Source organism: Tiliqua scincoides, chromosome 3, assembly GCF_035046505.1.
Source record: "Tiliqua scincoides isolate rTilSci1 chromosome 3, rTilSci1.hap2, whole genome shotgun sequence".
Classification (NCBI taxonomy): Eukaryota; Metazoa; Chordata; class Lepidosauria; order Squamata; family Scincidae; genus Tiliqua; species Tiliqua scincoides.
Genome location: NC_089823.1, coordinates 14,881,704 through 14,894,487, shown reverse-complemented (window position 1 = coordinate 14,894,487; position 12,784 = coordinate 14,881,704). Strand labels below are relative to the sequence as shown.

Here is a 12,784-nt window from a genome sequence, read left to right as displayed (position 1 = left end):
GGTGGCAGTGTGCTCCTTGTGCTGTTGCTGGGCCTTTTACAACAGTGGGACACCTGTGCCACTGTTGCTAAAGGACCTTAGAACTGGTCTAAAATTGTCAGGGTTCACACAGAGAGAATGGTGAAAATATATGTTAGATCACTTTTCAACTGCTCCAGTGAATGATTTCAGAAACAGCTTTGGACTAATTTGTGGTGATCTGCGTTCTACTGACTTGCACTGATCCCCTCCCAGCCTCTAAAGGTACACCCCCAGCTGGACACAGCAGCATAGTTAGAGGAGGTGCAAAGCACTAAGTTTTGCAGGGAGCCTCACCACACCCTGCAAGCACCCCCTCCCCTTCGGAGCCATTCTGGGTCGATAGAGCAAAACAGAGACTACACTACTGGCTGAGCCAGTAGTTGGGAGACAGCATTTGTTTTATTTTCATTTGTTTTGTTCAAATCTCAATATCTGTCCTACAGAATGGGACCCAGGACAGTTCACAGCTGAAGTTCAAAAACACTGCAACTAAAATCACAACATATCATTAACAAAACAAAGCAAAATTTCAGAGCCAGCAGATGACACAATTTCTGCTTACTGTGCCAGAGGCATCTAAGTGTCAGCAAGCAGGGGGAGGGGGCAATGGCAGTAAGGAACTCCACAGTCCAGTGCCACAACCAAGAAGGCCCTGTGCCTTGTAGCCACCCGCTGCATCTTGGTTAGTGGGAGAATGCAGAACGGAGTCTCCCCTCCCCCCCAACTTGAGCAGGCAGGCAGGATCATTGGGAAGCACATGGTCCTTTAGATATCCTGTTCTCAAATTATTAAGGACTTTAAGGGCAATTATGAGCACTTTGAATTGGGTGCAAAACCGAGGGGCACCCAGATAAAAAAAACTCCCACTCCTCCATTGCACTGAGGCAGACTGTTGATTCACCTCGGTCAGTATTGTATACCCTGGCTGGCAGACTCTCCATGATCTCAGGTGTGGTTAATTCCCACTTACCTCCTTTGAAGCAGAGGTGCTGAAATAGGCAGCACTAGAGGTGGTGAGGGGACAAGCAGCCCTCACAACAAGTCGCTCAACTTCCCACCTGCCCCCCCCCCATCACTGGATGATAAACTGGAAATTAAAACCACACTGCACTCCTAAGCATTTTTTACTTGACGTTTGTGCCATCACAGCCAGTGGCTTGCTTCTGAGACAATATGTGTAGGACAGGAGCATTAATGTGAAAAGAAATGTGGGGGAAATGTGGAATGTGTAGGAGCAAGCTCTCTTCACTCCATAATGCACTTTGCTCCTTCTGTGCCGTTCCCTGTTTTATTCTAGTGCTTCCACTGGATGCTGGGCACTGAACTTTGGCCTTCCATATGCATAGCATGGGTTTTGCCACTGGTTGAAGGCTCCTCCTGCATTCTCACCCCTGTGCCATGGTTCTGTGATACCGCCTAACCCACAGTTGCAGATGAAGGTTGGGAGGTGTGTGTTTCTAGCTACACTGAAAGCAGGTTGCAAGGCAACCGAGCTTTGGAGTGCAGCAAGCAATGAGTTCCATTTCCTTTCTTAGCAGATGCTGGCAATGCACAAGGACCACCCATGCACAGGCTCTGCATACCTTCCGGTAGGCTTATACCTTCCGGCGACACTCTCTTTTGCACACTGGAGGCCTAGTTGTTAGGACTGTGGAGCTGGGCCGAAAATTCCTTTCCTCCTGTAGGAAGAGCAAACAAATTTTGACAGTTTGCTGAGAGGGAAGCAGAAGGAGAGTTACAGTGTTTAAAAAATGAATGGTCAGCCAATTCCTGTTGGTGATTTTTCCGCATCTCCTTTGGAGACTTTGTGTGAGGGAAGGAGCCTTGCCAAGTATATTAATGGTGGGCACAAATCTTAATAGCTGAGGCCACAAGAAGAGGGCAACCACAGTGATCAAGGGACAAAAGCACCTTCCTTATGAGGAAAGGCTACAAAATTTGGCACTTTTTCAGTTTAGGAAAAAGGTGGCAGGGTGTGACTGAGGCTTATAAAATTATCCATGGTGTGAAGAGGTAGGCAAAAAGATGCTCTTCTCCTTGTCTTGCTAGAACCACAGTCAACCAGTGATATTGATTGGTGTGAGTTAATCCATGGAATTCCCTTCTCTTAGCTGGCTTTAAAAGGGGATTAGAAAAATTCATAGAGCGCAAGTCTACCCATGGCTGTTTATCACTATTAGTCATGATGGCTAAATGCCATCACATTCTCACATCACATCACACAAGACATCACATTCTCATGGTACTTGCAGTTCCCCGAGTTCCCACGTGGCATACTATGGGCAGCGGTGGCATCGGGGGTCAGCCAGTTTGGAGACGTGCTGAGATCTCTGTACCCACTAGGATCCACCAGGCTGGACCAACTCCCACACCCTCAGTACCAGTGTCAGTGGTGGTGCCCAGTGCACCATCAGGCAATGGGCAGAAGGTGGCCTGGGGTGCCCAGAGCAGGGTTTTGCCCAAGCAACTTGGCACCTGCTCTGATAATGGGACCTGTGATGTCTATACAGCTCCATACATTAGAAAGATCCCCCAAATCTCTTGTAGCTCCTCCTACATTATAACACTGAACCAAAGTCTTTGACGAAGAGATGCGTTTTTGTGTCTCATTTTGATTGACTCAAACAGTATTCTCGATATGAAAACAGTATTCTCGTGGATTGAGAACTGGTTGGAGGCCAGGAAGCAGAGAGTGGGTGTCAATGGGCAATTTTCACAATGGAGAGAGGTGAAAAGCGGTGTGCCCCAAGGATCTGTCCTGGGACCGGTGCTTTTCAACCTCTTCATAAATGACCTGGAGACAGGGTTGAGCAGTGAAGAGGCTAAGTTTGCAGACGACACCAAACTGCAGACCAGAAGTGATTGTGAGGAGCTCCAGAAGGATCTCTCCAGACTGGCAGAATGGGCAGCAAAATGGCAGATGCGCTTCAATGTCAGTAAGTGTAAAGTCATGCACATTGGGGCAAAAAATCAAAACTTTAGATATAGGCTGATGGGTTCTGAGCTGTCTGTGACAGATCAGGAGAGAGATCTTGGGGTGGTGGTGGACAGGTCGATGAAAGTGTCGACCCAATGTGCGGTGGCAGTGAAGAAGGCCAATTCTATGCTTGGGATCATTAGGAAGGGTATTGAGAACAAAACGGTTAGTATTATAATGCCGTTGTACAAATCGATGGTAAGGCCACACCTGGAGTATTGTGTCCAGTTCTGGTCGCCGCATCTCAAAAAAGACATAGTGGAAATGGAAAAGGTGCAAAAGAGAGCGACTAAGATGATTACGGGGCTGGGGCACCTTCCTTATGAGGAAAGGCTACGGCGTTTGGGCCTCTTCAGCCTAGAAAAGAGACGCTTGAGGGGGGACATGATTGAGACATACAAAATTATGCAGGGGATGGACAGAGTGGATAGGGAGATGCTCTTTACACTCTCACATAATACCAGAACCAGGGGACATCCACTAAAATTGAGTGTTGGGCGGGTTAGGACAGACAAAAGAAAATATTTCTTTACTCAGCGCGTGGTCGGTCTGTGGAACTCCTTGCCACAGGATGTGGTGCTGGCGTCTAGCCTAGACGCCTTTAAAAGGGGATTGGACGAGTTTCTGGAGGAAAAATCCATTATGGGGTACAAGCCATGATGTGTATGCGCAACCTCCTGATTTTAGGAATGGGTTAAGTCAGAATGCCAGATGTAGGGGAGAGCACCAGGATGAGGTCTCTTGTTATCTGGTGTGCTCCCTGGGGCATTTGGTGGGCCGCTGTGAGATACAGGAAGCTGGACTAGATGGGCCTATGGCCTGATCCAGTGGGGCTGTTCTTATGTTCTTATGTTTTTAAAAAGCAAAGTTATATGTTTCTCTTTTTGTCCTGATCTTTTAGGAGAAAATAACTCCTCAAGACCAGTTAAACAGACACTTGACGAGACCGCCGCCAGATTACAAGGATCAAAGAAGGAACCAGGTCAACATGCAGCCAACACAACAGTATTCAGGTAGTCACCCTTCACCTAAAGTCAATGAACTAAAGACCTGCAAACAAAAATTTGACTGGTCCTGTTTGAATCAGTGCATGAAAATGTAAGAACCTCTTCATCACTCTTCAATATACATATGTCTTGGGCAGCTTTCAAAATTAAAAGAAAAATGAAAACAATATTGTTTTTTAAACCATCCATAGAATTAGCAGACTAAAATAAAAGCATGGTCAGTGGTGTAGCTACAGGGAGTGGCGCAGTAAGTATTGCAGGTGCCGCGGCGCACCATGCAAGTAGCCCCGCCCAGTTGCCATCTGGGTAGTGATGGCAATGCGCAGGTGCTTCTGCTGTACTGGTATTCTCTAGATCAGAGTTTCTCAAACTGTGGGTTGGGACCCACTAGGTGGGTCGCAAACCAATTTCAGGTGGGTCCCCATTCATTTCAACATTTTATTTTTAATATATTAGACTTGATGCTACCATGGTATGTGACTGCCTCTAGGAAATGTTACAGCTCTGTACTTTTAACAGGCTATTATGCATATGCTTTTAACCATGATAGTAAATGGGACTTACTCCTGGGTAAGTGTGGGTAGGATTGTTAAAAATTTACCTGCTTGATGATGCCACTTCCGGTCATGACATCATTTCCGGTGGGTCCTGACAGATTTTCATTCTAAAAAAGTGGGTCCCAGTGCTAAACATCTGAGAACCACTGCTCTAGATATTCCACAGTTATTCCCTAGAAAATCCATGAGAGTTATCAGCACAACATTTATACTTAGGGATGGGACTGTAGCACCGGAAGCCCTGGTTTCAATCCCCAGTATTTCCAGATTTGGCTGGGAAAGACCCAGCAAGTCACAGCCAATCAGCGTAGGCAATACTGACCTTGATGGACGAACAGTCCAGGCAGCTTCATATGTTCAATATTGTATTTCCTTCTCAGAAATATTACTAAAGATTTGGCTGTGCAGGCAAGAAATGCCCCAGGAGGCCATATGCAGCACCTTCAGGGTTGATTGTCAGTCCTGAGCATGAGTCAGAGATCAACACATTTCTCACCCCTTTTGGTATCTAAGAGTCTGGTTGTGTTGCCTGCCCAAAACTAATTGGAATTCTGTTTCTTCCCATCTGGTATAAATTAGAGTGGCAAGGAGCCCCGTAAAAATGAAAAGGCTAAAAATAGCAAGTGATTCAGAGAAAAAAGGAAACTTTGTCTTTGGAGTGAGATTGAAATCCAGTGTCTCAACCACCGTGCCCTTTTAAATAGCTCATGCTATTCTCCAAGAGTATAGTGTGTTGGCCATCTGTGCACAAGTCAACATGTCCCATCTTCGCTAGTCTTTAAGGTGCCACTGGACTTGTTGACGTTTTTACTGCGATGGAAGGTCACGGCTACGCCAGGTAGAACATGGTCCATCTTTCCAGAAAGCTGTTTTGTTCCAATGGTGGATAAAGTAACTCTGGAAAGCTAAGAACTGGGCTCTGATTGCACTGCTTAATCATTATATGTCTTCTACAGTAATCCTCTGTTATGTTTTTCAAACACACCCTTCACACAATTGAAAGTACATACTGTGAACACACGCAAGGAGTCTTGCGTATCACAGATACGGAGGGTATCACAGGGACAAGCCCAGCCTCCAACTTTCACATGTTCACCCCTCCCTCAACTTACACCATCTGTATAGTCCCTATGTATGTTCGGACTGTGTGCACAGTCAGGAACCTGACAAAATTGTTTCAGTTTTATTCCTTATGACAGTAGAATCCCAGGACAAAAACATAAAACAAGTGGAACTTAAGTGGAAGTTCCATCCATTAAAATTGACCTCCACTAACTAATCAGGTGAAGCTTTGTTGATTAATTCGCTTGTTAAACCAATTAAAGCTTTCAGCTAGGCCTGACATCAGCGGTGGTCATAGTGAGGAATCTGCTAATGCCCAGGGATTGCCAAAGAGAACACTACTGACCCGACTCTCTGGGGCAGTATCCCCATTTCAATAACAGTATTTTTAATGGTTTTTTGAGTAAATGCGGTGTTTTGCACGTATTATCTGAATGTCAGCCTTACAGCAACCTGTAGGGTAGTTAGGGATTATCCCCATGTTGCAGTGGGGCTGAGTGGGAATGACTTGCCTAACATCAGCTGATAAGTGCAGAGTCAAATTGGGGAAATCCTGATTCATGGCTCAGTCTTTTAGCCACTATGCTACACCAGCTCTTCCCAAAACCAACTGCCTCTGGTGGCAGCAGAGAAATTAGGGTGCAGTAAAACCATTTTTAAAGGTATCCTTTCTATAAGGAGATGGGAGAGCATGTCTGAAGCCCCTGAGTCTCACATCTTCTGGTGGGAGAGCTTCCTGGACAGGGTAGTGGAACATGAGAGAGACCTGCTCCACCCCGTTCAGTGGAACTGCAGTGGAGGGGAAGGAGGTGGTGATAGGGGCAGGGTTGGGAGGGACCCTGTAGATACCCTGGTGCCCAAAAGCTCACAATGCCTTGCCTCCAGCCCTACTCATAAGCAGAAAAATTGGTAATTAGTATAGATTTTTCTTCCCCTCTCCTTCTTCTTTTCTAGGTGGATCACCCAATGTGAGCATCAGCTCCAGCCTGTGTTTTTCCAACCCCATTTCAACCCCTAGTATCTCACCACAGACTTCAAATCTGTTGTCCACAGCTCATGGAACCAGGATGCCTTCTCTTCCAACAACCCGCCACATGGTCTGTTACGGGAACATTCCTTGCAGTCAACCAAGTGCGTACAATGCAACAACATCAGGGGTGAGCCAAGTGCCACAGCACAGGAATCCAAACCAAATAATAACGGGCCAGAACAACCCTGCAGTCTCTCGGCAAGCACCACCTGGGCAAGGAAATAATTTATCGGCATTTGAGAGTGGGCCAGGGATCAACACCCAGCAAGGGAAACTGAGCTTGAGTCAAGGGACTTCCACACAAAGACCTCCAAATGTGATGATTGCATCTAATTCTGCAGCTCAGAACTGGGTCTCTCAAGATACAGGAGCAAAGCAGCCGGAAACGCGAAAGGCAGTGGCATCCCCTTTCCCCACAGGTAGCCCCTATTCAAACCAGGCACTACAGCGCACAGTTGCCCACCAGCCATTTCCCCAGCGTGCCATGGTGCCTCCTAATCAATTAGGCTCCATCCAGATGAGAGCACCTGTGAGCCAAATGAGCCAGACTCTAAATGGACAAGTAGCAGGGACACCAAAAGCCCTGAGTGCGAGGTCTAACCAGGTACGGGCACAGGCTATGCCACACTTAAATCCATCTGGGGTGAGTATGACATCGCCGAATTCCTTGCCGTCAAACCATTTCCAATCTAGTGCCAACCAAACCTCTGTCAGGGCCTACCAAGGAGCTGACCACGCAAGCGATTTGGCGTTTGACTTTTTGAACCCGCAAGAAGACAACATTGGGCCGGCTCTCAACAGTGATTCGGACTTCATTGATTCTCTGCTGAAAACAGAGCCTGGCAGCGATGACTGGATGAAAGACATCAACCTGGATGAAATCTTAGGAGGCCATTCCTGAGACAGAGCAGGTGACGATCATAAAATCATGGCTGGGTTTTTCTTTATTAAGGCCCCCAAAGTCAGGATTTCACTCAGCTCTGTTTGCAGAGATACCTTTTTGTAAAAAAAAAAAAGAAAGAAAGAAAAACGGACTCTCCAAACAGGTGAGGGGACTCCTTGGGAATTAGCAGTTTACAGTGAGAAACCAAATGACAGAGATTGTATTTTCACCGGAGCGCCCAGTCTCTTTTTCAAATCCGAAATACGGAGGCTAGTACCTGCAACTACAAAACAGAGCAGAAACACAGGAGGCAATTCCCTTGCATCAGGAATACACCTACTGCTGTCTAGTATTTGTAACTTTTTTCTTTCTTCAAACACCTTGAAGAAACTTGAAGAAACACCTTGAGCACACAGCTCCTGAACAATCCCAGGCTGAGAATGTGTAGTTTTTCTCAGGAGCAGTCACTGATTGTCCTCATCAAAAGCTCAGCGACTCCATATGAGGCAGTTAATTCAATAGCTGCCTTCCCAGTTTCCACCTAGTCATTCTCCCTATGGGAGTATGAGTACTGATTACCAAATTCATAGAGGACTAGAAACCTTCAGCCGAATATTTGACTGACTCGGAGCCAAGTCCTGTCATCCACCATGCAGCTGTACTAACACAGCACATGCGGCATGCAGTGGTGGGGGGAGGGGGCACAACCAGATGGCCTGGGAGAGGTGAGTAAAAATGTTTCCTACTTACCTCCCAGTAGGCCACCTGGTCACCAATAGGTCTCCTCAGACCCATGCCAGTTTTTGCTGGTGTTAGTCTGAGGAGAGGCGAGGGGCTTGTCCCGCTGGACAAATGGGGATACCACCCCTAGCACACAATGCTGCTGCTGCTGGGATCCATGCCCTTCAACCCCTGAATTATTCTTTGCCCTTCCCTCTCCTTGCTCCAAACCTCTCCCACACCGCCCACGACCCACCCATGCCGGCACCTTACCTGCTTCAATGTGGACTGGGTCCATGCGCAGAGGGTGTGCGGTACCTCTGGCCATTTCTGCCAGCAACTCTGACACAGACAACAGCAGCACAACAGTTGCACCACCGTTAGAGGACTTATGGAATCAAGAGGGCATCTGCCATAGGTTCTCTAAAGGATTTGGCCATAGCTCCAGGAAATCCCCCCAACACCAGCACTATCATTACCACTCATGATCACATCCCAGATCAAATCTTACTCAGATCACTCATGTGCAAAGTATTCTGCCCTACCCAGAGCCTCCTTACCTCTCCTGTCCCAAGCTCCTAGTGAGGTTTTCTCAAGCCCTTCCTCTTGCCTAGTTAATTTCTGCTTTAGGGGGTGGGATTGGGCGTTTTCACCAGTGGCAATGCTTCTCTGCTATGCCTGCTACCTGTATTACAGATTGCATCTCCTTTCCCTCCAGATGATGTTGCAGACCTCTATAGGGAGAGTGGAATAAATACCACAGACCCAAGGGGCATAGTGTGGAGGTTGCATCAAATATGGTGACTTGATTTTGCAAGGATCGGTTCAGTCCCAATTCACAGCACATCCGCCTGAGAATCCCTGAATGATTCAACTAAGTAAGGTATCTTTTAAACAAAGCTTGATGCACAGCATCAAGATCCTGCTAAGATAAGATCCTGCTCAAGACTGCTTCGGTACAATCCTGGCAATTTCTGTGCTCTTGCTGCTGATGTGATCGAGAGTTGTGAAAAGAGCTTACACTTACGGTGTTCATGTCAGAGATGTGTGAGCAAGAAAAGTTACCAGCCTACCAGCCAATTGCGCCTTTGCAACCAAATCATGAAAAAGGTGTCTTTTTCTTTCTTTTAAAAGAAAGCCTGCAACTTTTATAAGGTAATATATCTTTTGTGTGTCATTACAGTAAAATGCACTACCCTTATATTTTGCATTATGGAGTCAGGAGTTCGTCTCAGTATTGGGTTGTAAATATATAGAAAGGTCTTTTGTAAACTTTTGTACAAAACAAATGTAATATTTTGGTAGGAATACTGAAATCATATTCTTTGGGGTTATATTTATACACATGTGAAATAAAAATGTACTGTCCAAACTTTGTATTTTATATGGAAAAGGAAAAGAATGCTTACCTTTTGTATCTTAATATACAACTTTTTTGTATGATATGATTGTTTTATTTTCATTGTAAGACTTAAGTGTTGGCTTATAGGGAGGCAGGAGGAGAATCTCATTTAATAAAACTAACGGCCTGGTGTATGGCTTTGTAGTAAACTTTCAAATGCCAATTGCAAATTACTTACGTTTTCCTTATAAGAAAGTAAATACTGTATAGCTAATTATAAGAAAGACTCTGGCAACCAGTGGACACCCTTGCAAATTTAAACTTAAGATCAGGTCAGATTTACACATTGTTGCTTTTCAGGACTTGTATCTTTGCATCTGACATTCTCATCTTTAACGGAAGCTGAATTAGGGCTTATGTGTATAATTGGTTGTGTTAAGATAACTGTTCTACCATCCCCTGTTCTCACAGCATAACCATAGCAAGTGACTATGTGTGGAGGGGATCTATACATGTTCAGTTCAGTAATGGACCTGTCCCACGATGCACCCTGGGGCAAAGGTCCGTGATGCTGCCCCCCCTGCACCACACCACCCCGTAGACTTACCCAACACAACAGAGCCTTGCACGGTGTTAGGGACAACTCAGAAAGCCTTCTGGGGCTTCCGACATGGTCTTCCAGGAAACCAGTCTTCCAGGAAACCGGAAGTACTGTTTAAGACTGCATCAGAAGATTCAGACGGCATCCCATGTGGTCTCAAACACCGTGTGGGCGTGGCACTTGGGGCTTTTGCCCCCTTGCCCCCCCTTCCAGGCCTGCCACTGATTCAGTTGATTGTCTCTATGGAGTCTATACACGTTCAACTGTGCGCACTGAGACCTTTCACCGCACAACAGGGAACCCTATTTTCTTGGTATTTCCATCTCAGTCACATAAATGCTTTTCAGACATTCAGATTTGAGTACAATGAATGCATGTGGGGGAGGTGGCCTTATGGCAGCAAATTGTCCTATCCTCATGCTTGTTAAGATGTCTGTGGAGAGTCCAAGCACGTGCACTCCCAATGCATTCATTGTAATTACATTTGAATCCGTGAAAAGGGTTATGGATAGAGCTGTGTGTGTGTACAGTTGGATGTGCCTAAACTCTATGAAGTCATTCAGCTGAACTTGCCTAGGACCAGGTTCTGCCATCACAATTCCATTCCCTTTCCACATGTTTCACTCATTACAGTTATTTCATGGGAATAGGGCACTAGTTGCACTTAATTGCTGCCGCCAGAAAACACTAGCTTCTGATTTGCTGACACATTTGGAGGGGACATTCAATTTGAAGTGATTGGAAAGAGAATCAGCCACCGCTGGGAAACATCAAGGACTTCTGACTCAGTCCTCTTTCCTCTGAGATGATGTGATCACAGAAACAGTGGTAGAGTTGTTTATCTTTTGTGTGTGGGTTCATAAGTTCCATTCGAAAAACACCCAGTGACACCTGAGCCAAAGTTGTCTGCAGGGGGAGAAGAATGGCAAACTGTTGAACTCTGTTCCTATAACAAGGAGCTGTTATCTCATGATAACTATCCTGATATAATCCCTGTTGTAAGCAAGTCCTTAGGTAAGAATGTAGTGTGTGAAAAGAGGAGAGTCTATGGGCAGAGCACATACTTTTCATTCGAAGGTCTTTTGTTCCATCCATACAGTTCCATCCATACAGTTAAAGGACTAACCAGCCCTGGAAAATCCCTCTGCTTTGGACCTGAATGAGCTGCTGTGAGTAATATAGGTCACAGTGAGCTAGGCTAGCCAGTGGTAGGTCCTGGTATAAAGCACCTCCTTGTAATGTCTTTGGACTGTCTAGGTTTCCATCCTTTGGACACAATCCTCCAGGGCGTTGACCTGCACAAGTTGCACTGAAATAAACAGGAATTGTGCAAATGCTCTGAATTCATGTTCATGCATTTTCAGTGGGGCTTGTGCAAAAGAGCATCTTAGCAGATTGCACCCTTCACCACTGTAATTCTCTTTGCTCTCTCAGTTGTCATGAGTTTTGCTTTTTTCTCATCCTGACAATGCATTCTTTGGGGGGAAGAAAAACCTGGTTTTGCTTACTGAAAAAAGAAAAAAAATTACCATTGCGCATTCCTCTTATAATGGATCTGGGCAGTTACATAAACAATGCTACCAAGATGCACAATCCTTTTTTAAGTTACCCCTGTGAACCGGGGGGAAAGTAGGCTCATCTGTGTATGAGACTGCCTGTATTGTTCAAGAAATGGGCAAAGGCAATGAGGAAAAGCAATAGACTGCATGAGGGTGGACCATCTTAGACCCATGTTTGATAACTATCATGGCTGCATATGGGGTTAACTTGGGATTTCCACATCCACCTTCCCTTGATTGTGTTATGCTTTAGAAGAAACATTTGCTCTTTGTGATAATCAATTTCAGCCTATCACTGGCCTGGTTGTTTATACCAGTGTTGTAAACCAAAGCACTATGGAGCTCCATGTGCGCACTAAACATGTGCCCATGAGCACTAGGCCCATTGTCTTGGGGCTGGAGACAGTTCTACTCACCCATAGGTGCTGTTAATGCACATGTGGAGGAGATGTGTAGAATGTAGCACATGTGTGGAATACACATGGCATTCTATGGAATTTTAGAACACAGCAATAATATTCTGTGCACGCATCAGCGCACGAATGGAGCAGAATATTATCCTGGATAGGACCCAAGAGCTTTATGATTAATTGAATTATATAATTATGCATTGTGTAGATCTGGCTCTTCAACTGAGTAACATGACCCAAAATTCACATGACTCCTTTTGAGACAGAGGTTATGAGGCAAAGTCATGACAACGGTAGACTTTTCTCCCCCACAGAATGTTGCCACAGGGGCCAGTTCTGAGATTCATCCAATTCATGGCTCAGCGTGTTCTGAAATAACCTTCAAAAAGTAGTCACTCTGCTAAAAAGAAAAAGACTGAATCGGCTTTTTAGTGTCTTGAGAACTTCAGTCACTGTAAGCTCTAACAGATGCAATGGTATTTCCTGGAGAGTTCAAAATGCATCCCAGATTTCTCACATCGTCCCTGGCCATGAGTCATAGACAATCAGAGTTTGATCCTAGCATCACTCTGGAATGGCCTAATTGTTGCTTCTGGTTCACTCAGCTATAAAACG

At 45.5% G+C, this 12,784-nt stretch overlaps 1 protein-coding gene across 2 annotated transcripts in view; it reads left to right on the top strand.

Moving 5' to 3' along the window:
- Window positions 1-9,816, top strand: part of MAML2 (mastermind like transcriptional coactivator 2) — a 201,478-nt gene extending 191,662 nt beyond the window's left edge. The window contains exons 4-6 of one of the 2 annotated variants that reach the window (XM_066620208.1): window positions 3,900-4,011; window positions 6,579-7,565; window positions 8,976-9,816. In XM_066620208.1, coding sequence (XP_066476305.1) covers window positions 3,900-4,011; window positions 6,579-7,555 — 1,089 coding nt within the window. In that variant the 3' untranslated portion in view covers window positions 7,556-7,565; window positions 8,976-9,816. Of the gene's footprint in view, window positions 1-3,899; window positions 4,012-6,578 lie in introns of both variants that reach the window. The other variant, XM_066620207.1, reaches the window with a different exon arrangement.
- Window positions 9,817-12,784: the final 2,968 nt, after the last annotated feature.